The sequence below is a fragment of the Zalophus californianus genome, chromosome 3 (assembly GCF_009762305.2).
Source record: "Zalophus californianus isolate mZalCal1 chromosome 3, mZalCal1.pri.v2, whole genome shotgun sequence".
Lineage (NCBI taxonomy): Eukaryota > Metazoa > Chordata > Mammalia > Carnivora > Otariidae > Zalophus > Zalophus californianus.
This window is the reverse complement of record NC_045597.1, coordinates 784,523-807,953: the sequence shown is the minus strand read 5'-3', so window position 1 is coordinate 807,953 and position 23,431 is coordinate 784,523. Positions and strand designations below refer to the sequence as shown.

General features: G+C 58.0%; 1 protein-coding gene across 1 annotated transcript; it reads right to left on the bottom strand.

Annotated features, from left to right (window-relative positions):
* Nucleotides 1-793: 793 nt before the first annotated feature.
* On the bottom strand, nucleotides 794-20,600 carry GRTP1 (growth hormone regulated TBC protein 1). Its single transcript, XM_027590092.2, has 8 exons — nucleotides 20,453-20,600; nucleotides 20,081-20,232; nucleotides 14,520-14,678; nucleotides 11,540-11,664; nucleotides 9,340-9,436; nucleotides 3,487-3,659; nucleotides 3,200-3,385; nucleotides 794-1,099 (listed from the first exon to the last, which is right to left on the bottom strand). Exons 1-8 carry the CDS (start codon nucleotides 20,488-20,490, stop codon nucleotides 1,010-1,012), a joined length of 1,020 nt encoding a protein of 339 aa, XP_027445893.2. The 5' UTR covers nucleotides 20,491-20,600; the 3' UTR covers nucleotides 794-1,009.
* Between the last annotated feature and the right edge of the window lie 2,831 nt (nucleotides 20,601-23,431).

Below are 23,431 nucleotides of genomic sequence, written 5' to 3'. Positions count from 1 at the left end.
GCGTCACCTGTGACGCAGGGTAAGGGCAGTGCCTCTGCTGTGGCTGGGCTGGAAGTGAGGACAGCCGGGCCCTTGCCATCGGCACAGCTGCCATTGCCCAGTGCCTTGGAATGCGCCTCCATCTAGGGGTGAAACCGCAGCCGCGGGGGTGCTGACAGGTAACGCCTCCTCCATGAGGGCCTTTGTCTGCAGCCGCAGCGGCACCACTGGGGCCAGGAGACCGGGTCGGGGTCAGGGAGACCGGTGTCTCGCTGGGTCTTCCTCCAGGGATCCGGGGTGACCGCGGCTGCACTCACGGACCCAAGGCAGATGCTTGCCGTTCCGTAAGGCTCACCCACTTCCCTCTGCTTTATTCACATGATACGGTAACTTCAAAAGTCATTTTTTTAAAAATCACTTGTCTAAAGAGCAATCACGTGCTGTGTGCACAAACCTCGTGTAACAGTAAATGCTGTGCCCCAGAAAGGAATGGAAGAATATTTGGCATTAATAACGCTAATGAGGGCGCCTGGGTGGCTCAGTTGGTTAAGCGACTGCCTTCGGCTCAGGTCATGATCCTGGAGTCCCTGGATCGAGTCCCGCATCAGGCTCCCTGCTCGGCAGGGAGTCTGTTTCTCCCTCTGACCATCCCCCCATCTCATGTGCTTTCTCTCTCATTCTCTCTCTCTCTCAAATAAATAAAATCTTAAAAAAAAAAAAATAACGCTAATGACCGTTTGCTGTTTTGGTTTTCATCAATCAGTAGACGATCACAAACTCATAGTGTTGACATACTTTATTACAAATACGTACATCTCACATTTTATGGGCGAACATCTCAAAAACATTTTTAGAAATTTATGACTTCATAGCCCATACTGAGTTACAGAATGACAGAATTCTAAATCATTCTTTTAAAAAATTCACGAGTGTAGAGACATTGAGTATTCACAGCACTAAGAAGGGAAGCAGTAAAAACTGGTCAGCCCTGGAAATGAAGCCTTGCGGCCCCGGCGAACAGGAGCCCTGGTCAGCCCTGCGCCTGCAGCCTGGCCCTGCAGCTCTCACGCAGCCTGATGATGGTGGCCATGGACAAGCTCCCAGGCTCGGTGAATATTTTCTGGAAGAGAAAGTCCACATAAGAAACCAGCTCAGCAGCACCCCCACCTGCACCAGGTAAGGACTTGCCAGTGGTGGGGGAGGGGTGCTTGTGCCGACCCTTGAACCCCGAGGGCCTGCGGCGGCTCTGAAACCAGCCTGACTGAGCCCTTGGGGAGCGGAGGGCCACGCCGTCACATCTTCTATGCCTAACGATTTGGGTAATTCCGGCAGTTATGGCTAAGAAATTCATGGTTAACAAACTAGGCCAAACGCTAAGTCTAGCATTAGAAGGGGTTTTTGAAATTCCTCCACAGGTGCGTGCCTGTTAAGCTGGTGCTGAGGTCAGGGTAGAGTTTATGTTCTAACAGACCACGTTCCTGAAAAATGGGAGCAGGTGCGTCCTCTGCCGGGTGCGGGGACGTGGGCATGGAGCTGCGTTCTTCCTGCGATGGTTGCACTGAGCTCGTGGGAGGTCACTGCTTTTAATTCTCCAGAACGTTCTAGATGTTCTTGCACGGGACCGCAGAGAGCCCTGACTCACGAGCTGTGGTTACTGTGCCGGCGTGCTTTAATGCAGAAACACTGTCCCAGGGCCACTTCCCCAACAACTTCCCTCCAAGGGGTGCATCCGCGCTGCGGGACCACACACAGCAGCTTCGTGTCCCTGTGGGCAGACTGGCGGAGCCGGCCTGGCAGCCTCGTGCTCATCTGCACTTCCCCCCCGGCAGCTCTGGGAATACCTGCGGCGCGCTCTACATGCTAGCGCTTCTGGAGCACTAGCCGTGTGTGCGCGCGCAGGTCCTCGGCCAGCGTCACACACGGAGGCGAACCCACAGACAGACTGGGGACTGCTGGGTGGGGTCGGGGCGTGGGTGACGGCCGCACAACCTAGGAACGTTCCAGAGACCCCCAAGCTGTCGTATGTGTAGCTTCCTACACGTGAGCTTCCCTAGCTCATTCAACGGAAAACCGAGCCACCTCCAGTGCAGCTCTCTGACACACGAGGGGCTTGCAGTGGGGGTGCAGACAGGGTGGGCTAGAGTCCTGTCCACTCTTGGACACATGACAGACTCGTTCCCAGACTCACACCCCTGCCCTCTGCTGCTTGACTCTGCCCCTAACATTGGCAGCAAAGGGCTAGCGGGGACAGAGAAGCCCTTCTGGGCGAGGCGGTCGGTCCTGCATGACGGGCTCCTCTCAATGAGTCGGCCGTAGGGTTCGGTCCCGCCTTCCCCATCCGGGCCCTACCATTCAGAAAACGCTTGTAGCCCTGGCGACTGGGGTCCCCAGCACTACAGCCAGAGAGCAGGCCACCCTCTCCTGAGCCCTGGGGCACAGGCCCCAGTTTCTCTCTGGCTCTGTCCAGGCTGCTCTGTAGGGCTGCCTCACTCCACGCGGCTGGAGGACCCTCCAGTCGCGCACCGGCAACGTCCTCGATTCTAGGGCAGTCCTGCCTGCAGAAGGCCGCCGGTCCATGGTCGCCTGACAGCTGCCCATGCCCCACGCAGAGCTGGGGTCTTGCTACCTCCTGGAAGGCGGGCAGAACCCCCTGGCCACTGGCCTTCCTGGCGCCCTCCGTCACCTCCCCCGCGCTGGTGATTCTTTCAGGTGGAAAGGGGGAAACCTAAAATTTGCCTCTCCCAGCCTCTGCGGCCTCCTCAGAAGGCCTGTCAGGCCTTTTGGCTCCTGCTTCATTCACTCAGCAGATCTGAGTGGTCTACACGCTGGTCCTGGGTTCAGGACCCAGTTGAGGAAGTTGCCCTTCAGGGTAGGACAGACAACAGACCTGTGCAACCCTACTGGGGCCAAGGAGAGCCATCCGGAACCAGAGATGTCAGCAGCAGGGGAAGGGCTCCGATGGGATGGCGGATCGACGGGTTTGTGCTCTGACCCAGTGAACCTGGACTGGTCCCATGGGGGTCCCAGCCGCCCTGAAGCCTGTCATGGGGCTTGCGGCCCAATAGGAGGGGCAGCTGTTGTCGTGGAGCTCCGGGAGCAGGTGGGTCTGGGAGGGCTGAGGGGGCCACCGAGGCCGAGGCCCAGAAGGGACAGGGACATGCAGACTGGTTCTCCCCCGGGCTAACGGGGCCGTGGAGCAGAGCCCACCCCAGACACTCACCTGCATGAAGGTGTGGCACTCGGTCACAAAGCTCCCTCTGGTGATCTCCTTGAACCTCTCACAGATGTCTGCCACGCTGGTCGCTTCCAAAATAAAGGCCTGGTGCTGCTTAATTAGGGTCAGGGCCACCCGGAAGATAATCTTGGATCCTTCGTTGAACAAACAGTCCCAGATTCGGAGCACCGTCTGTGGAGAAACAAATGGTGCATCACGGGGCGGGGGGGGGGGGGGGGGGGGGGGGGCGGCCCGCACGGCCCTGGTCCCAGCGAGGCTCACGCCGTGCTCACCTCCACGGGCAGGATGTCCACAAACAGGCAGATGAACCAGCGCGACACAACCAGGGTCCACAGGACGCCGTGCCCATCCATCAGGGCCGCCACCGCCGGCAGCTTGGTCCTCACCAGCTCCCCCAGGACCTCCTGGTCTGTCTTCAGGCCCAGCATGGCGGGACTGTAGTAATCTGCCACATGGACGAGAGCAGAAACCCAGGCACTGTGTCCCTGGCCCCTCTCTGCTGGGGGGGGATAGCAGAAGTTTCCAGGGAGCCTCTGCAGCAAGACGCCAGGAGCCCTGGGAGCGGCTCCCCCAGCGAGGCCCCAGCGAGGCCCCAGCGTGCAGCAGCAAGGCCCCAGCGAGGCCCCAGCGAGGCCCCAGCGTGCAGCAGCGAGGCCCCAGCGAGGCCCCAGCGAGGCCCCAGCGTGCAGCAGCGAGGCCCCAGCGAGGCCCCAGCGAGGCCCCAGCGTGCAGCAGCGAGGCCCCAGCGAGGCCCCAGCGAGGCCCCAGCGTGCAGCAGCGAGGCCCCAGCGAGGCCCCAGCGAGGCCCCAGCGTGCAGCAGCGAGGCCCCAGCGAGGCCCCAGCGAGGCCCCAGCGTGCAGCAGCGAGGCCCCAGCGAGGCCCCAGCGAGGCCCCAGCGTGCAGCAGCGAGGCCCCAGCGAGGCCCCAGCGAGGGCCCAGCGTGGCCCAGCGAGGCCCCAGCGAGGCCCCAGCGTGCAGCAGCGAGGCCCAGCGTGCAGCAGCGAGGCCCCAGCGAGGCCCCAGCGTGCAGCAGCGAGGCCCCAGCGAGGCCCCAGCATGCAGCAGTGAGGCTCTGCTGGTGGAAAGCAGGAGCCTGCATGCTGTGTCCAAGCAGGGGTACAACCGCCAAAAGGCGGATGCAAGCCCATGTCTGCCTTCGGTGGAATGGACACCACTCAGCCTCCGGAAGGAGATCCTGACACCTGCTACCACATGGGCGAACCCCAAGGACGCTGTGCTCAGTGAACAGACCAAGCTGGACACAGGAGGAGCGGTCACAGGCGGCCCCCAGAGCCGACGCACGCAGCCAGGGCCCCCCCCCCCCACCGCCGGAGCCGACGCACGCAGCCAGGGCCCCCTCCCCCCCCCCCTGCCCGGAGCCGACGCATGCAGCCAGGGCCCCGCCCAACTAAGGGAGGCTGTGGGGCAGAGGGGTGGGCCCGGGGCCCCCTGAGCCTTGGGGACAGTGCAACAGTGACCCCTTCCTGGGAGCCAGAGAAGCTGTGGGTCCAGGCGGCCTCACAGAGGACGGGGGCTCTGGGCACAAACGTCTACGCGTGGAGCCCTAAGGGCCTGTCGGCTCAGAGTCAGTCCTACCTGCTGTCTGCACACATGAAGGTCCAGGACACTACATTTCCCAGAACCCTAGAAGGAGCCAAACGTCCCCACCCCTCCGGAGGCAGTGTGAGGTCTACAGTCTGTCCTGTTCACTCCCAAGGAGAACCAACGGCTTAATTTGGAGAAATTCCTTAGTGGGGTGAGTGGCTTGGGGGCCCCAGGCCACAGGAGCACAGAAAGCACAACCCACTGAGGTGACCTCTGCCGACCGACGGCCCGGGCAGCACAGACAGAACCACACCTCCCACAGAGAGGCTTCTTGGAAGGCACGTTTGTCTTGCCAAAGAACTTTTTAGCTCATTAATGCAACACATTATAATAAATTTTAATGCTTAGTTTTTGCTATTAAAATTCAGGAAGTGGTCTACGTAATAAAATAGGAATAAACGGGACAGTTTCTGGTCCTGCTGCGCCTCCGCTCTCCGGCCGTTCACCATGGCGAAGGGACGAGATGCTAATTAACCAGCCCGGTGGAGACAGGATCCCCATGAACACTGACTCGGTACTGTGGTCACGTTACTGATTTTCAAAGAGTCAGCATGCAGTAGGCCACATTTAATACTAAAGGACCCTGGAAATGATTTAATAGAAGCCCATTCGGTTATAAAATCCAGGGATTCTCAGTTTTTCCTGCTCATATCCTCATTTTGCATCTGTCTCCTCCTCTTAAGCTGAGCAACATCCTGGCCCACCCGGGCAGATGGGGGCAGAGAGTCTCTGTTGTCCTTTCAGAGTGTCCTGCACACGACCCAGTTCTCTGAGTGACGTCGCCAAGGGAGCTGGGGTTAAGCCCTGGACGGGTTAGAGGGTTTGCTGAGCTCCCAGCACAGTGGCCTCATTCCCAGCCCGAGAGAGGCTTACAGCGGCTTCTGAAAATTGACCCAGTGAACTCGTACACAGACTGCCACGGGCCCCAGGCCAGTCACCAGGGCCGGAGGGCCAAGACCCACCCTCCTCCCCGCATCCCGCCCTGACGTGAAGGCAGACAGACCCAGGCCTCTGGCCCATCTGAGCAGAAGAGCCAGCGTTCAGCTGAGCGCAGAACGGAGGAGCCTCCTACATAGCTCTGAATGGGGCCCGCGACAGGCTCTCCTGGGGACGGCATGCTTTTGCAAACAGCCTCATGGCCGTGCCAGCACATCGGAGGGCTGAGCCAGGCTGGGGGGCAGGGTGGGGGTGGGGCGCACAGATGGAGAAAGGGCCGTGTGACTACTGCTGAGTAGTAAGTGGCCGAGCTGGGATTCAGGCCTATGTAATCGAATTCCAAAACTGATGCTCTTCGGCCAGCCTGCAGGCAGGGGTACGGGCCATGAGGTGCAGCCCGCGGGTGGGATGACCCTCCAGGGCACGTTCATCCACAGGACTCAGGACTGAGGCCGGCCCCTCTGCTCCCCAGGACCCCTGAGCCTCCCCGAAGCGCTGCCTGGCTCCTCACCTGGACCACCTAGCTTGAGCTGGGCTACGAACAACCTGTTTCCCTGTGTTTGGAGGGGAAACCGGTCACACCAGCTTCTCAGGACGCCAGTCTATGCATTCACTGGTGTTGGCTCATGACTCGGTGCGCTCTCCCACGGCGGTGCTCCCCGTGTCCCTGAGGTCGGACGGCACCGTCAGCACCAGGGAGCTGCAGGCGCAGGCGGTCTCTTCCTGTCCTTCCTTCCTCCTGCCGAATGCCTGGGTTTGAGTGGGGACGACCCGGAAAAGGCCACCTGGCATCCCCATGGCTGGCGTGAGCTGCCAGGTCTGCGCGTGCAGGGCCGAGTTGAGTGCATACAGGCATCGCATGCGTGCTGATGTTTCAGAACACGACTCTGAACCTGGGGTGTCACCACCGGCCCAGGGCGGTGGCCAGTGCGGGCCGTGCTGAGGCTCTGTCGTCTGCTTCACAGGTGTCAGCCCGCTCCTTGCTCACCGGAGACCCTGGCCAGCCACGCAGGCCGCCTCCGCTGCAAACGGATGGATTTTCTATGGAGCTGCTTCTGAGTTTTAGGGATCCTTGATGTGTTAGTTACATGATCACAGACACCTTCCCCAAAACTGCAGCTTCTCTTTTTACTTTGCTTACGATCTTGTGTCAAAATCAATTTTTCATTTTAACGTAATTAAAATTATCAAGCACATCTTTCATAGAATTTCGTTCAAAAACTTCCTCCATACTCGGCAATCGTGAAACCGTTGTACATCTTATTTTCTCGGGTCCAAGTTTTGCTTTTTCACCTACGTCTTGAATTCATCTGGAATAGAACTAAGGGTCTAATTTTGTTTCCTTCCACGCAGAGCTGTCCCAAAATGAGGCTGTAGATGACCTATCTCCCGTACCAGTTCCCACAGACTTACGGATGAGCAGACTGATTTCTGGGCTCCATGCTGTGCTGTCCATCCCTGACCGGACACCACACTGTTCCCACAATCACAGCATCAGGACACATCCCCAGGATTCCTTCCAGCCTGCGTGGCTCCACTCTGCCCTCGAGTATCTCAGTTAGGCCCTCCCTGCATCCGAGAGAACCCCTAGCTCGTCAAGATCCCAGGGGCTGCTGGCTGGGCGAGTGTGGCCGTCTGTGCACGCACACCCGCGAGGTCAGCCGCACGGCTGGGATCTTGTATCGGAAGCTGATGGGTGTTTATTCCTCTGTTTTCTGCAACATTGATAAAGAAATGATCTGTTCCTCTGAGGTTCGATGCGACCCTGCCTGTCTGCCCACGGGTCATCTCAGACATTCTAGGTTCCCTCAGATCAGCTTTGTTAGGCGGTGTTTTTCTCAGTTTTCCATCTGGCCACTTCATTTTATTCATATTCTCTTGGAGTTCTTAAAAGTCTCTACAGATTTCCAAATTACAGCACCCTTTCCGTTTCTAAATACCTTACCCGCTTTTTCTGTCAGTCCTGCCTGTTCTGTCAGTTTTTCCAATGAACCTGCTTTCGTCTCTGCTCATCTTTCCGACAGCTTATGCTCCGTGTTGCTGGTCCTCACCGTGTTGTCCGTGTCTCTCTGCGTGTGTGAGCACGAACCGCGTGAACGCGCGCAGCCGCCTCCGGGGAGAAGGGGGCCAGGCGGCACTGGCCGAGGTTCTAGTCTACGCTCCGCGCCACCTCAACTTCTCGCGGGAGGACCTGGCAGCGCATCTCTCTGTGTAACACGGAAAGAAAGAAGTCAAAGCGGGACACTGGCGCTGGGACCACCCGGCTTGTGGGCCGATGAGCAGCGCCTCCCGTCCCCTTCCATCCTGGCAGTTTCATTTACTGGTTTTGAATCGAGGCGTGTTTGTACTGCAGTTGGGTTCAACAGCACCTCGTGATGACAGGAAATGACATTTTACGGGCTAAAAAGGGTCAGTCTGGAGCCCCTCTGGTTCTCTAAGTCATGCTTACCGCCCCTGACACCTGTCCTACCCATCTGTGATGCGGTGCGCATGGCGGCAGCTGCCGCCGCCGTGGGATGGTGCCAGGGCCTCTCACGCTCCCCTCACGGTTGTTCTCCAGCCCCCAGAGCAACACTGGGATGCGGCAGGTTCTCAACAGCTCTTTGCAGACCAGAACTGAATTGATCCAGGATACAAACACTCCTAACTCAGTCTCTGGACGCGGCGCTGTCACCACTTCATCCTGCCCCTGCTTCCTCGCCATTCCCGCGCCCGCGGCTCAGGCCCCCGCAGCGGAGCCGGGACACCGAGTGCTCACGCCTTCCTCGAAGGCGGCCCGTCCAGGCGGGCCGCTGCTGTGGGTGCTTGTGCCCTCAGGAATGGCGGCCCGGAGCGTGAGGAGGCCCCGTCTAAATGCTTCCTTTCTGTCATGGTGCCACTCTGGTTCACGCTTCCGTGAGACCTGTGCCAAGGTCTGACAGCCGTGGGGTCGAGGCCTCAAGTGTCCTCATCTGTAAGATGGATTCAGTAGTTGGGCCGTGCGGCATGGCTGTTCTGGTACCGACATGTGCCGTGTGCCACGGGGCTGAAACCACAGTGCACACCCCCCCAGAGTCGGCACGGGGCTGCCGGGGCCGCAGCCAGCTCTCCTGGGTGACGCGGGGCGGCCCCAGCCCAACTCCAGGGGCATGCCCATCCGCGCCCCAGGCCAGGCGTGAGGCTGTGAGTGGTCGCCCCAACCGTCCCGGCTGTGGAGGGCACAGGTCTTCCCCAAGCGATCTCCATCTATGCTGCGCGTCACCAAAACCAGTGGTTTTTATTAACCGATAAACTGACGATTAACTTGTAATTAATTTTAAAACAGTTAATATTTGTTAATAAAAAGAAAAGTAAAAATGTGCGAAAAGAATTATTTTCACCCCATAACAGTAACAGTACCAGTGGACAACTACTCTTAGGATGATTCCCAAACTTGAGAGCAAGTCTGTGCACGGAGCCAAGTGGCCCTCCCTCAGATCCTGGGACGAGCAGGCCCCGCGCTGAGGTCCCGTGAGTCTCCCCACGACAGTTCAGGCTGGGAACTGGGGCCGAGCCCCCGACATGGGAATTTCAAGCTCTAAGACAGCAGGGACGGTCCACATACCCGGCAGTATTCTTCCCACGAGAGCATCTAACAGCCAGAAGGACTCTTCCTCACTCTTCGTTACGAGGATCAGATATCCCGCTATGAAGTTCATTCCCTGAAGTGAGAAAATGAGTTTTAAGCCACCTCAAGATTCTGCAGACCTCGGGTTGCTCCCCACGAACTGCATTTCCCTTGCTCTCCCCCAAAATCCGCACCATCCAGGGGTGGCCTTTCAGTGATGCATTCGGCACGAAGAGGGAGAAACACAACACAGTGTGAGGAAGCTCTTGGGGCTCAGCCGGGAAACCTACAGACTCCACTCCCACCTTCAGCCTCGCGACGACACACGACACACAGCCAGTTCCTACAGCAGTCTGAGGGCACAGCTGCATCAGGAAACCAGACCCGTGGCTGAACTTCACCAGGAACGTGGCCTGACACGTGGGGTGTGGACAGATTCTAGATGGAGATGGAGGGGGACATTCACGGTGCATGCGAGCGACAGGCGCGGGGCTCACCCACTGCCGGGGAGCGTCTGCACGACTGCGCCTTCTGCGTCCTCCTCATTCTCCTTTAGGGCGTCTGTTTTTCTAAGCTGCATGTGCCCTCCTCCGGTAACGGGGGCACAGCCAGCAAGACGAATCTGGACACGCAGACACCACGCAGGGAGAGGCCACACACGCCAGGGACCGCCAGACGCCACCAGAGGCCGGGGGCCTGGAGCAGACCCTCCCGCGGGCCACTGAGGGCCCCCGCCTGCGACCGTGACCAAACAGACTCCTGGTGTCACCCTCGTGGCCACACACCTCGTCCTGCGGCCCACGTGCAGTCTCACAAATACGCACCCGAGCTCTGGCATCGTGCCAAGCTTAAAGCTGTATAGGCTGTTTTTTTAAAGCTGTTTTTAAAACCTGCAAGAGGGGCGCCTGGGTGGCTCAGTTGTTAAGCGTCCGCCTTCAGCTCAGGTCAAGATCTCAGGGTCCTGGGATTGAGCCCCGCATCGGGCTCCCTGCTCGGCTGGGAGTCCGCTTCTCCCTCCGCTCCTCCCCCTGCTTGTGCTCACTCTCTCTCTCAAATAAATAAAATCTTAAAAAAAAAAAAAAGCTGCAAGAACGGTAACTAGAATATGTAAAGGCAGTTTCTGGACCACGCAGCCTCCTCAGCTCCTCCAGGCCAGTCCGCGTCCAGGACCCTAAGTTATGACGGCAACAGAAGCCCAGCCCAGCCTCCTCTGCTGTGGCACGGCCTGCAGGTACCACAGCAACCTCAAACAGCCTGGCGCAGTGGTCAGCAAACAGCGCTCTCCGGTACGCACCGCTGCCGCCAGTCTCTGCAGAAGGACCTGCCCCCTCCCACCTCTGCAGCCGCTGCCCGCGCCCCCACCCCCACCCCCACCCCACCGAGTTCCTGGAGCCTCGCCCACGAGGGTCAGATGCAAACTTCCCATCTGTGAGTCCCAGCGTCCCCAGGGAACCACAGAAGCAGGAGCTCGGGAAGCGGGAAGCTGCTCCCACCGTGGGCCGCAGGCAGGACGTGCGGTGCCGACACGCGGGGAGTGCGTGCACGGGCCGCTCACACACCCCAACAGCACAGGCCCACCTGTCCCACACAGGTGCGCAGAGAGCACTCGGGCCCTTCTCTCTTTCCCTCCCCCCACCCCAGGCAGAGTGACGTCTGGAAGGAACGAGGAATGATTCGTCTACACGTGATGTGCTGCTTCCTGCAGCAAATCCACACAAGGTGACAAAAATCGACAGGTAATGAGGCTTGCTGTTACCTGCAAATGCAGGAAGATCTGACTTCCAGAAATGATGTGGAAGGAACTCCCCATCACATCGCGTGTGCATGCACACACACATGCACACACATGCATATACGCAGGCGCAGACATGCACGCATGCACACACAGACATGCACACGCACTCTCTGCACTGAGGCCAGGAGGTGCTGGTCACTCATGCCAGTTAACGACAGCCCTGCTCACACAACTGAGCTCCTGCCTGCTTCCCAGCCTCACCCCTCCCTACGGTCTGGCACCAAAAGAAATCCTAAGTAGATGTTGTACTGCTTCTCTACCTGGAAAACATTTCAACGTCACAGCCCTGCGTCTGGGGCTCATGAACGGGACCGAACACTTGGCCTTCACCAGGAGAACGCCCCTGCTATAGATCACGCTCACCTTCCCCACTGGCATGTGCTATAATTTCCTGGCACTTACCTGGCAATAGCCCACACCTTGGTTGTGGCGCCCATAGGCCAGGAGCACGTTATACAGTGTCTTTTGTAAGCAGGGATCGGCACTCTTCCGGAATTTAATGTTGTCCGGGAAGGTCCTGTTCATATCTGCAGGGAAATTCACGACACGGAATTATCCAGATGGTGGGGACGGAAGACTGGCCTATGATGTACAAAGTAGTCCTTGTGTCTACCCCTGACGAGGTCTAAAACCCCGCCTAGCGACCCTGGCCACCCTTCACGGGCAACGGGGCCACGGTAACAGGAGTCAGGATGGAAGACAAAGGTGTTGGCGGGCTCTCCCGCCCTGTCCAGCTACAGCCCCAGGGCCCTGGCGGCCCCAACAGCACATTCTCTCCAAGGTCGCTTCTCCCGCCACGTGGCCCCCGCCTCTGCTCAAGGTCCTCGGCCCTGCACCCCATCTGCACCACCACCCCCAATGTCACCCCTTGGCCAGGGAGGGCGCTCAACTGTAGGACCCCAGGCAACAGGTGAACTCTTGTTCACAACACTGGAAAATTTTCCCAATTCTGAAGATAGAAAACACACTGAGAATCCCTTTCAGTTATAAAGGACGAGACTGAACACAGAGGTGAATAAACCCGGCCGGCCTCTCTCTGCCCGTCAGACACCCTGGTCCGCCTTTTCTGCACCAGCGCCGACAGGCCAGGCCCCACGCGGACCCGACACCTGGCTCATACGTGTTAGCCTGCGGACGGCTGGAAGGAAGGAGGGTCTGTGTCTGTCTTCTGAACCCACTGAGCTCACTTAGATGAGATTAGTGGTGTGTTCGCTGCCACTAGGTGTGACCACCAGAACGGACCGGACACACGGACCCTCAGCTCCCCGCCCGCCACTGGGTGAGGCGCCTCTGGGCCGGCCTCTACTCGCACCTGCGTCCCCAGCACTGAGGGGACAGTGCTTCTGTCCCTACCTATGGCGCCTGTGCTGAACCTCCGCTGACCAGAGAACAGACCTGAGCTGAACAGTAAGCTTTAGTGCCTCAAAGCACATTATTTTTCATTGTATGTTTGTTTACAAGAAGGTTTTTTTTCCTGGAATTCTCAACATTCCAGAGGAGAAAATTAGTGTTTTTACTAATTCAGACTCTGGAGTGACCAGCTGTGCTCATCTTACACACTGTCCTTTCGGAGGAGTTTTCCACATGTCTCGAAACGGCCCCTGCCCCCACCATGGAAGGAGGTGTGGACAGGGACGTCCAGGCTCTGCTCACACGCAGCGTGAATGTTCCACCCTCTGTCCCCGTAGAGTGATTTCTCCAGGTCCCTCAAAAAACCGGTCTTAGAACGATCACGTGACCCAGCAGTCCCACTGCGGGCACATCCCCAGAAGAACCGAAACCAGGGTCTCCAAGAAATCTCTGGACACCGGTTCCTGACAGCAGACTCACACAGGCAGGAGCCAACCGGGGTGCCCATCACCGGCAGAAGAGGGACCTTGGACGGAGTCTGTCCTGACAGCCAAACGGTGCTCAGCCCTAAGGAGAAGACCCTGACACGTGCAACAATACTGACCACGCTGAGCCAAGTAAGCCAGACACAAAAGCACAAATTCCGCATGATGTCACTTACCTGAGACAGAGAGGAGGCCGCCGCCTCGGGGGCGGGGAAGTCGGTGTTTAAGGGGGACAGAGTTTCAGTTTGGAAAGATGGAACAGTAAATTGTTATGTATATTTTACAATAAAAAATTGTTACCCAAAAATGCCGGCACTAAACAGAACCTTTAAATTCACTTTTCAAACGAATAGCAACATTCTGTTTTATCTGATATGCATGGCCTCCCTTGGACCCCAGGCCTCCTCCAACCTGAGGCAGCCCAGCGGCCCCTCCTCCCCCGGGTTCCCCTGCTGGGGCTGCCTCGAGGGCCGAGGGACCCCCCTCCTTAGGCTGGGGACACACCTCAATTTCACTCCATCAGGGAGCCCCACCTCTCAGCACATTCAAGTAATTGGGTTTTAAAGAATTATTTTGTGGGGCACCTGGGTGGCCCAGTCGGTTAAGCGTCTGCCTTCAGCTCAAGTCATGATCCCAGGGTCCTGGGATCAAGCCCCGCATCGGGCTCCCTGCTCGGCGGGAAGCCTGCTTCTCCCTCTGCCCCCGAGGCTCCCCCCACTCACGTGTGCATGCTCTCTCTCTCAAATAAAATCTTTTTAAGTTTTTAAAAAAATAAAAATAGGGGCGCCTGGGTGGCCCAGATGGTAAAGCGTCTGCCTTCGGCTCAGGTCATGATCCCAGGGTCCTGTGGGATCGAGCCCCGCATCCGGCTCCCTGCTCAGCGGGAAGCCTGCTTCTCCCTCTGCCTCTGCCTCTCCCCCTCCTCATGCTCTCTCTCTATATATATCTCTGTCTCAAATGAATGAACAAAATCTTTAAAAAAATTTTTTTTAAGTATTTTGTGTTTAAGTTTGTATTTCTCAAAAACAAAATCAGAAAGGCAGATATTTTCTCAAAATCTAATTATTCAGTTTAGGTTATATATTTATTTGGGGCACTTTAGACATTTAAGAGCTGGTGAGCCTATGTGGCCACTGAGAAAATCTGGGGATCCGTCAGCACCCCAAATGACGACGGGAGTTTGACACCGAGGTGGGCAGCCAGGGTGTGCAGCGTCAGGACACGCGGGTCACCGTGTCTGTAAGCCCAAGGGCGCTGCCATCAGCACAAATCCCTCACAGGGATTACCCTCCGCGTCCTGATCGCTGGCTCAGCAGCCTGCGCACCCGCCTCGGGTTCTTCAGGGAAGAAACCTGGTCCTTCCCTCACCCACGTCCGTGCTGGCTGGCTGAAGCAATTAAAAGCACTGTTCTCCCCTCATGAATGCTTAAGCTTTGATTTTCCTTTAAGAAAAATAAAATTTCGACTTAAAAACAGCAGGTGCCTCTTGAACAACGTGCATTTCCTCTTCAGCATTACAATTCCAGGGAGCTGCCCGGGCGGCTCACCTGTCCTGATGGCCTCCGCCAGCCTGTCGTTCCGCTCTCCCTGGAGGAGTCGGTGGTAGTAGCCGGGGTTCCGGTCCATCTGGGCCTGGGCTCCACTCACCCCCATCCAGACGCAGGCCCGGTGCTCGAGGGGGACGCCCTTCCGGATATAGAGCTTCACTGAAACACAGAGAAGGGGCTGCTTCAGAGGGACAGACACGCGTTGCCTGGGCTCAGAGGCCTCGGGGCCGAGGACACTGACTTCCATGCGTGCAGCTCACGTCTCCCCACGTCCGCCAGGAGAACACTGGTACACGCACACCCGTCACAGAACCTGCTCCCCGTCCCGCACTGTAACAGGCAGGGAGGTGACACAGGCAGCCCCCAGGCCTCCCTCACCACCAGCGTGGACTGCGCCGGACGCCACGGGCCGGGCCCCAAGCTCCGGGTCAGGGCCCCACAGGCCAGGGTCCACACACAGGAGGAGAGACCGGGAAAGCTGGAGGGAGAGAGGCCACACTGAGTGAAGGCACAGAGGCAGGAAGAGGCCCTTGCTGGTTGGGGAGCAGCGAGGGTCTGAGGGACAGCTGTGGGCAGGGACAGCAGCTCAGGTGCATGGTCCAGCCCTGGGGTGACCGGGAAATGGGGCCGAGGTCAGATGGGGCTCGGGGAAGCTCTCTGCAGCCGCACAGAGGACGAGCGTGGGGCAGAGCGCGGGAGGAGGCCCAGCAGGTTTTGGGGCTGGGGTCTGTGTGGCCCCTCTGGCTGGGGGACTCAGCGGCAGGTCACTGTCCTGTTCTACACCTTATCTGTGTAAGTGGAGAACTACTTTGGGAGAAATATTTTTATTGATAATAAATATGTGAAAAAGTAATCATTTTCTAACGACCATAGAAACATATAGGAGAAGCAGCCAAAAACCATGAGCTACCTCAATGCATCACTAATTTCCCAGGCAGCTGGGAAAGATTTGGGAGACTAACATTCAAATGAATTACAGTAAGCCCTGGGGCACCACATTATGCTTTTAATGACCTTAATTTAACCCTCAAAACAGCTCATTTTCAAAGGAAATTTTCAAAGGTTTGTTGTTTTCTTTTCATATATTTAAGTACCACTCTTAAAAAAGAAATGCACTTTAAAAATACATAAAATAAAAAGAAATGACTTTAAGAAAAAATAAAAGGTCATACAATGAAAGAAGTTCCACAATCTGCTCTAAGAAAAAAAACATCTGAGGCATCAGCGACATTTAACAGAAAAACATTAGAGGAGTAACACGGGTAACAGTCAGCAAAAGCACCACGGCTAAAGCCCTATGCTGTCAAACTCCCCACGACTGAGGAGCACCCTGCGTGGAGCTCCAGGAGGGGGGGCACGCGGGGCCTCGGGAGCTGGGCGCCGCCCGGGCGGACGGACAGCCTGACTGATGCTGCTCAGTGAAAGCCAAAGGAAACCAGAAACCCTCTTGGCCGGCGTGGCCGCCTCCAAGCCAGGGTACTGTCGCCGCGCGGGGCCGGGAAGAGCAGAAGCTCACGTGGTTCTCCCGCGCACCGCGCACACGGGCCATTCAGGCTGAGCCCCGCTCTGACGCCATGCACTGAAGGAGCCACCATGACGCGGGGGGGCGGAGCCAGTGGGGACCCCAAAAGGGAAGAACACACATGTCAACAACAAAGTGAAACTCTAAAACCGATCTATAAATTCAACCGGATTGTGAAACTCCAGGGGAAAGGCAACGGAACTGGAAGAACCAAAACAAGGCTTGAGGTGAAGCTGGAGTCACTACCTGAGCTCAAGGTAACCCGACGCTGTGGTGCCCAGGCCCGGGGGACGGAAGGGGAAATCCAGAACCAGCCCCACACGAGCGGAGCAACTGCTTTTTGACAAAGTTGCAAAGGAAGCCCATGTAGGCACAACGGTCTTTTGCGCAAAGAAGGTGGCTGGCGGGAGCCCACAAGTGCGCGGCCGATGGGCAAGACTGAAGTTTCTTGCCCGTTAAACACACAGCCACCGTACGACCCTGCACCCCCAGTCCTGGGCGTTTACAACGCTGGCCTGAGCCTCCCGCACGCCCTCCGGCTGACGCACGCACACAGACCCTGTGGTCGCCCGAGACTGAATGTTCCTCAGCGATCAGACAGACCCAAGATTGGGGACGCGGCTGCGTAGCAGTGTGAGGCGGAAGGAGCCAGCCTGGAAGGCCAGGGGCCGCGGGGGGCTGCGGGGGGCCGCTCCCGTGCCATCCTCAGAGGCCCCAGCCCGCCAGGCGGGGAGGGACCAGGCACCAGGAGGGGACTGTTTTCAGTCTCGCTCAAAGTGACCCGGGGCTCTGCGTGTTTGTCTAAACTCACAGAAGTGTCAACAGGTAAGAGTGAATTTCCCTGCAAATTAAAAATTTTTTTAAATAGAAAGATAAAAAAGGCAAATGCCAAATGCCTAAACCCCTCCCTAGAGTCAGACACTGGGCGCTGCTGGGACCCACCAGCCCAGCCGGGAGGGCAGGCCAGGGCTGAGCTGTTGCAACAGTTTGCAAGGATGAAGGCTTCTGCTACTTTTGTTGTTTGTTCTCTGGAGTTAAACAATGTTTCTTTGGAAGAGAATGAAACTAGCTTACCTGTCCCCAGAGACTGGCCTTCCCTGACCTCGGGGAATGGGGGGGGGGGATCTTTAAAGAAGGTGAAACAAATCCCTGTGTGTTGGTATTTGCCTTTGAAAGTCTGTTTTTGCAACTTAATTCTAACTTAAATGGCGCTGATATTCTAAGCCACTGGGAAGGAGACCCGGGCGCCAGCCGTGGGCGGAGCAGGACGGTGGTCGGCCAAGGCCGGGCTGAGTCCGCCCAACCGCGGTTGCCTAGGTGGAGGGAGAAGAAGGAAGCCGTCTTACGGTTCCCTGTGGACATTTGCTACAGACGAAAAGAAAAAAGAGAAGGACAAAACAGACCTTCGTCACGTCCACAAATGGGGGTCAAGCCGAAGTCCGGGCTGCCCTCTGCAGACGGGCTGACACCAAGATCCGGAGGTCCCTGTGTTACTGGTGACCGAGGTCGGCCTCCAGATGAAAGTCCTCCACACAGAGCACCACACGGCAGGATGAAGAAAACAAGACTCGGTCCCAGGACGGGCCCAAAGGGGGGCCATGCAGGTGCGGCTCCCTGGCTGTGAACGTGCACCCGTGGGTCCCACAGAGCCACCACCACCGCCTCCCTGGGATGCCACGTGCCCGACTACACTGCGGTCGGCCTGGAGCTGGTGGGAGAACTGGGTTCTCACTTTGGAATGACCCCTGCACTCCTGTTCATGCCTGACAGCCACCCCAGGCTCCCCAACCATCATGCCAAGCGCCAGCCGTGACACCCAGCGTCACAGAACCGTGTGAGCCCACATGCCTCTCACAGACTCATCTGTGCCCCACCCCTTCCTGAAGACAGCAGGCCGCGAGCTCCCCTTGACTGCCAGGCCCCAGGCTGCAGGCTCATCAGGAGTCAAACATGTCTGCTTCCAAACCTGCTATGCCACTTATACTTGTTACTGAGTCAAAGAAATATTAAAACAAAAAAGTAGTTCAATAAAACCATCTAAATTCTTAAAGTTGACAGATACCAGTGCTCAAAGAAAGCAGAAGCAAAAACAAGACAAAACATTTGAGCCAAGGTAAGAGAACTAAAAAGATGGGAAGAACAAGCATCTGGAAGATTCTGAATCTGGCTGCTCTCAGTCCTGCTCAACTTGGAGAGAACAGATGCTGGAAAACAGACACAGGATACGGAGTGTGGCTTCGGTAGGCGGTGCAGACCGTCAGTCAGTGGGCTCACCTCGTTCAAAGGGAAGGACGGGACACACTGGAACCAAACGATAAAACCAAAGGTAGGGAGATGAAGGCGCATTTGTGTTTCACGTAAAAACACAGGCTTATGCACACACACACCTGACAGGGACCGGGCTTTCCCTGACCACTGGTCAGCAGTCCGGAGTTAGCCACGGCGGGCAGGAAGCCTTCTCCTGCGTTAAGGCAAACTCCCGCGCAGTGGGGGCGGCTGCATTTGCACGTGTGTGTGCACGCGTGCGTGTGCTCACCCTGCTCCGGCGGAGACGCAGGGTGGTCCCGACGATCGCCTCTGCCTCACAGAAGGGTCTGGGCCAGGAGACGAACTCCGGGTCACTCTACATCTTTCAATGCAATTAACATATTTTACCACGTACATAAATTACGTTTACTTTATACACTTCTGTTTTTTTAAGAACAAAAGACCAGTCAACTTTTAAGAATAAATGAAAAGGGAAACAAAAGCAGACTATGTTGGTGGAAACACAGTAACACCAGAGTGACGCAGGGATGGCCATTAGTGATCCCTGGAGGAGGCACACCGTGCGCCGGCCCCCAGGATCCACAGGGCAACACGGCACCAGCCTGAGCCCCTCCCAGCCCCCGCCCCCCAGACCTCCTGGAATGAGGCCAGCTTACCTGAGTGCTTACCAAACCCTCCCCGATCAGTAACAGCCCCGAGGAGGGGCCCCAGCAGGGGAGAGGCATGTTGTTGGGGGGGCCCAGTGTGGAGCAAGAGCCTCCCTCCTCCACGAGCACTGTCCCCCCAAAATCAACCTGCCTCCACCAACCCTCGTGTTCACCTGGGCTATGCACCGGGACCACCTGGGCCCTGTTCACTAACCCCTTTACAAGCAAAAACTGATCTTGTCACCCCCTTGCTTACAAACCCTTACAAACCTGCCGGGTCATGTGATGCAACCCTGGTTCCAAGTCCAGCACGCCCTCATTCCATCCCCAGTGTCTGTCACAGGGCTCTGTCCCTGCAGCTGCCCTCCGGCCTCACCCCTTCTCTGTCATTAACATCCTATTTCAGAAAGTCCCTTATCTTAACTCCTGGAAGCACACACCTACCAACGCCCTCAGCCCCCACCAGCAGGTTCCACCAGCCCTTTATCCGCAGCCTGGGGAACAGGGCAGGCAAACACTTCATTCATTTATTCAACAAATACTGAAGCAATTATAGAGACCAACCCCCGCGGCAGGGAGGGGGCTTGTGATTCCAGCAGGAATACAGCAAACCAGATATGCACCAGTTACCCAGCCAGAGGGCAACAGAAGCAGGGCGGTCGGGGCAGGACTGTGTGGGTGTGTGGTGTAACAGGAAGGACCGGCCATCCCAGACAGGAGCTTGGGAGGGCCTCCTGGAGGCGGCATTCCAGGCAAAACCTGGAGGAGGGGAGAAGCCCAGAGTGAGGCAGGCCCGGTGGTCCGTGGGGACAGGGAGGGGGCAGCAGCTGGAGTGAAGTGGCTGTGACCCTGAGGGAAGCCGGGAGGGAGGGCTTCACCGCGGGTATGGGCCAGGGGAGAACCTTGCTCACTCCTGAGAGCAGGAAAGTGGTTTTCTTGCCAGCCAGCCCCCGACCCCAGATCTGGTCCCCTATTTGGAAGGAAGGCCACGGACCCCACCTCAAAGGGGGGGAAGGGGCTCCTGCGCTTTACTAGGGCAGGTTCTAGCGAGTTCGAAGCCTCGCGCGGCCAGCTGAGGGCTCAGGGAAGCCGGGCCTCTCCTCGCGCGTCTGTTGCCGACTCACCTGTCCCACTCCGCTGGACACGACTACTCCCCTTCAGAAGTTTAGACCATTTTATGGCTCTTCTAGTGAGTATCACCAAGTAGGTAGAAAAAAACTCTTCATAAGCTGCATAATCGAAGTCTTCGGGCCTTTCAAACCCGTACGGATCAATCCTATAACCCAAGAATACAAAGAACCTGTAAGCCCCCAATAAAGTTTCGCGCGCACGTGCGCCCCGCGGCCCTGCCCAGGGTCCCCGCCGGGACGAGGCCGCGAGCGCTCGTGGAGCCAGGGGCCGAGCGCAGCGGGGGACCCCGGCCCCGTACCCACAACCCCAGGTCCCCATCCGCACCCCAGGCTGGGCGAGGTGCGCCCCCGCCCCCACGCGCCCACCTGGACACCCGGTCCCGGGCGCTCCCCGCGGACTCCATGCCAGGAGGGTGGGGAGGAGGCTCCCGGAGGCGCAGGAACCGTGGGGTCGACGCCTAGGGGCCAAGGCAACCTCCGGGGACCGGAGCGCGTGTCCTTCCGCCGGGCCGCGGGCGCGGGAGGCGGGACGGGGGGCGGGGCTCCAGGGCCGAGCAGGGGAGAGGGGCGGGGGCGGGGGCGGGGCCGCAGCTGCACCTGCTCCCGCGGCCCCAGCGGAGGGCGGTGTCCGGAGCTGCTGGAGCCGGGAGCGTGGGAGGGGTTAGGCCTGGAGGGAGGGGTGCGGGATGGGAGGCTGGGGCGGGATCGGGGCGGGGGGTGACCCGGGGGCGGGGTGGGGCATGCGGGGGGGCATCTGGGGGCAGGATGCGGCGTGCGGGATGAACCCGGGGGCGGGATAGGGTAGGTTGGGGGTGGGAGGCCGCCCGGACGGGAGATGGGGTTTGTGGGGGCACCCGGGAGGGGGATGAGGTGTGGGGGGCACCCCGGGGGAGAGATGGGGTGCTTGGCGGGGACCTGGGTGTGGGATGGGGTGCACACCACCCACCCCCAGGCTGGGTGGGTCTTCAGGAATCCCCCTCACTCCCTTTAGGCCTTCTGGGCTTTGAGCCAAGGTGGGAGATAAATCCAGTTTGGATTTCTCGGAGATACCTTCAAACCTCAGGGCCGGGCAGGTCCAAAGCTCAAAGTTCTGACCTATGACCCATATTTTTATTTTCTTTTATGCAGAAAAAGAGCAAGTCTTATTTTTTACCTGCTCTTTTTCAGGCTACAGCTGTGATCTGAGAACAGCGTGTTAATGAGATTGTAATCTCTGCACCCACCTAGGGACCTGCCCCGTTCCTTCCTGTGTCCCCACAGCGGACTGGGGACAGGGGCCCTGGGTTCCAGCCCTGCCCTAACTCCCTGGGAGCCAGACCTGGGAAAATCTCTGGTTGGCTGGGGGGGGCACAGTGCACTACCCTGTAGGATTGCCCCCTGGGGTGACGTGGGGTTAACAGCTCAGGGTGTACTCTGCTCCCCACAGGAGGCAGAATTCGGGGCTCCGTCCCCGGCTGCCTCTTCTCAAACTTGTGGTCAGAATCTTGGGAGTGGGAGTCAAAGACAGGTGCTGTTTGCAACCCGGGAGAATGTAGGCACATGGCTTTATGGGCTTGTTACTGGGACGGAGAGGTGGCAGCCACCCCCGACACTCCAGAGCAACCCTGGTCCCCGGCCCCATTACTCTGTCCTGACATCTCGATATTGTGGCATGAAAACCATGTCTAAGCTGCTTGTCAGATTGGGGAGACCACTGAAAATTTGCCAAAACAGTTGTGCACTTTGGTTTAGAAATGTGCTAAAAAAGGGAGGGGGTTTAAGATACTTTTGTGGGGCGCCTGGGTGGCTCAGTTGGTCAAGCGCTGCCTTCAGCTCAGGTCATGATCCCGAGGTCGTGGGATCGATTCCTGAGTCAGGCTCCCCGCTCAGCAGGGACTCTGCCTCTCCTTCTCCCTCTGCTGCTCCCCCTGCTCATACTGTCTCTGTGCCTCAAATAAATAAAATCTTTAAAAAAAAAAAGAAACCTTTGTAACCTCAGCCCTCCTCATCCCAAGAGTCCTTTTTGAAAAAAGGGGCCCGAACAGAAAGACACCCTCTCTGTGTGCAGGAGCCCACTGCACCAGCAAACAGCCTCGTCTGAGGACCTGACTCTCTGGGTGCCTCACGCATTTTCTCGTGGGCAGTGCCTCCGGGCCACATCCAGACGTGGTGAAGCCGTACAGCCCCGACTGCAAGTCTACGGGGTGTCGGTGGACCTGCTGGCACCCGATGTGTTTCAGAGGCGGTCCATCCTGGAGAGGCCCTGGAAGGAAATTGTGGAACACACCCTACCCGCAGCTGGAGACGTCCGTCAGATGTTCTCACGCTTCTCAGGACCCAGGAAGACTGCAGGAAATTTAGCGCTCTGAACCTAGCCTCAGAGGCCGGTTCTGCCAACGGTCCTGGTTCCAGGGAAAGCCTTCAAGCTCAGCTGAGTTCATTGCGTTCTGCTTTTGAGAGGCAGTGTCCCTTCTTCCAAAGCCCCCTAGTCCATGCTCTGACCTCCTTGGGACACTCAACAAGGGTCCTTTCTTTGCAGACTCAGGTCCACAGATCAGGCAACTTACCCTCACGGCACCTGCCAGACCGTACGGAACAGGACAAGCACCCAGCCCCTCGCCCTCCGCGGCCCTCCTGTCTTAGCCGCTGCCTTTCATTGGTAGGTTGCTACCCGTCAAAGCAAATGACTCCCTGAATCCCCTCCCATTCTGAGTCTTCTTTGGGGCCAAACCCCATTTCCTACTTCCTGTCACCATCTCCACTGGCGAGCTGACACCCCTGGCCCCCACTTCTCTTGTACTCAGTACCTTGTGCCCCCAAACCACCCCGGCTTCCCGCCCACCCAGCCGTCCCGGGGCGCTCCTGGTTCCCTTCCCTGTAAGTTCTGCTCCTCTCCTGATGTGGATCAGGATCCAGCCTCACTCCCTGCCACACACTTTCTCACAACTGCCTTGAGGAGCAGCGTGGGCCTTCACTCTGATGGCCCAGTGGACACCCAGACCGGGGGATGTGTGCCTTGGACGTGAGCAGGATGGCGGTACCTGACCAAGGGCACAGCAAGCATTCTGTGTGGGGGCACATTAGGTGAGACAAGGAGGGGGCCCCAGGTGGCAAGGATGGCCAGCAGCCAGAGGGTCTGGGGTTTAGGGCTGCTGACCACTGGGCCCAGCATCTGCCCAAGCCCCCCCCCCCCACGAGGCAGCTGGATGCCTGTGTCACCACCCCCCCACGCCGAGGGCTCTGGGTTCCCCGGGCACCTTCACCGGCCAGAGCCCCTCTGCTCAAAGCTGACAGCCACAGTTGTCCAGGACACCAAATCCGGCACCCCATGGGCCAGCACCCTCCCGCTCTCCCCAGAGCGCCCCC

Coding starts and splice junctions, on each gene's coding strand:
- GRTP1 (XM_027590092.2), bottom strand. CDS start 20,490: ATGGAGTCCGCGGGGAGCGCCCGGGACCGGGTGTCCAG. Junction 20,233..20,452: donor GCCCGGGACCGGGTGTCCAG/GTGGGCGCGTGG, acceptor CTTGGGTTATAG/GATTGATCCGTACGGGTTTG. Junction 9,437..11,539: donor AAGGTGTGGGCTATTGCCAG/GTAAGTGCCAGG, acceptor TTCTCACTTCAG/GGAATGAACTTCATAGCGGG.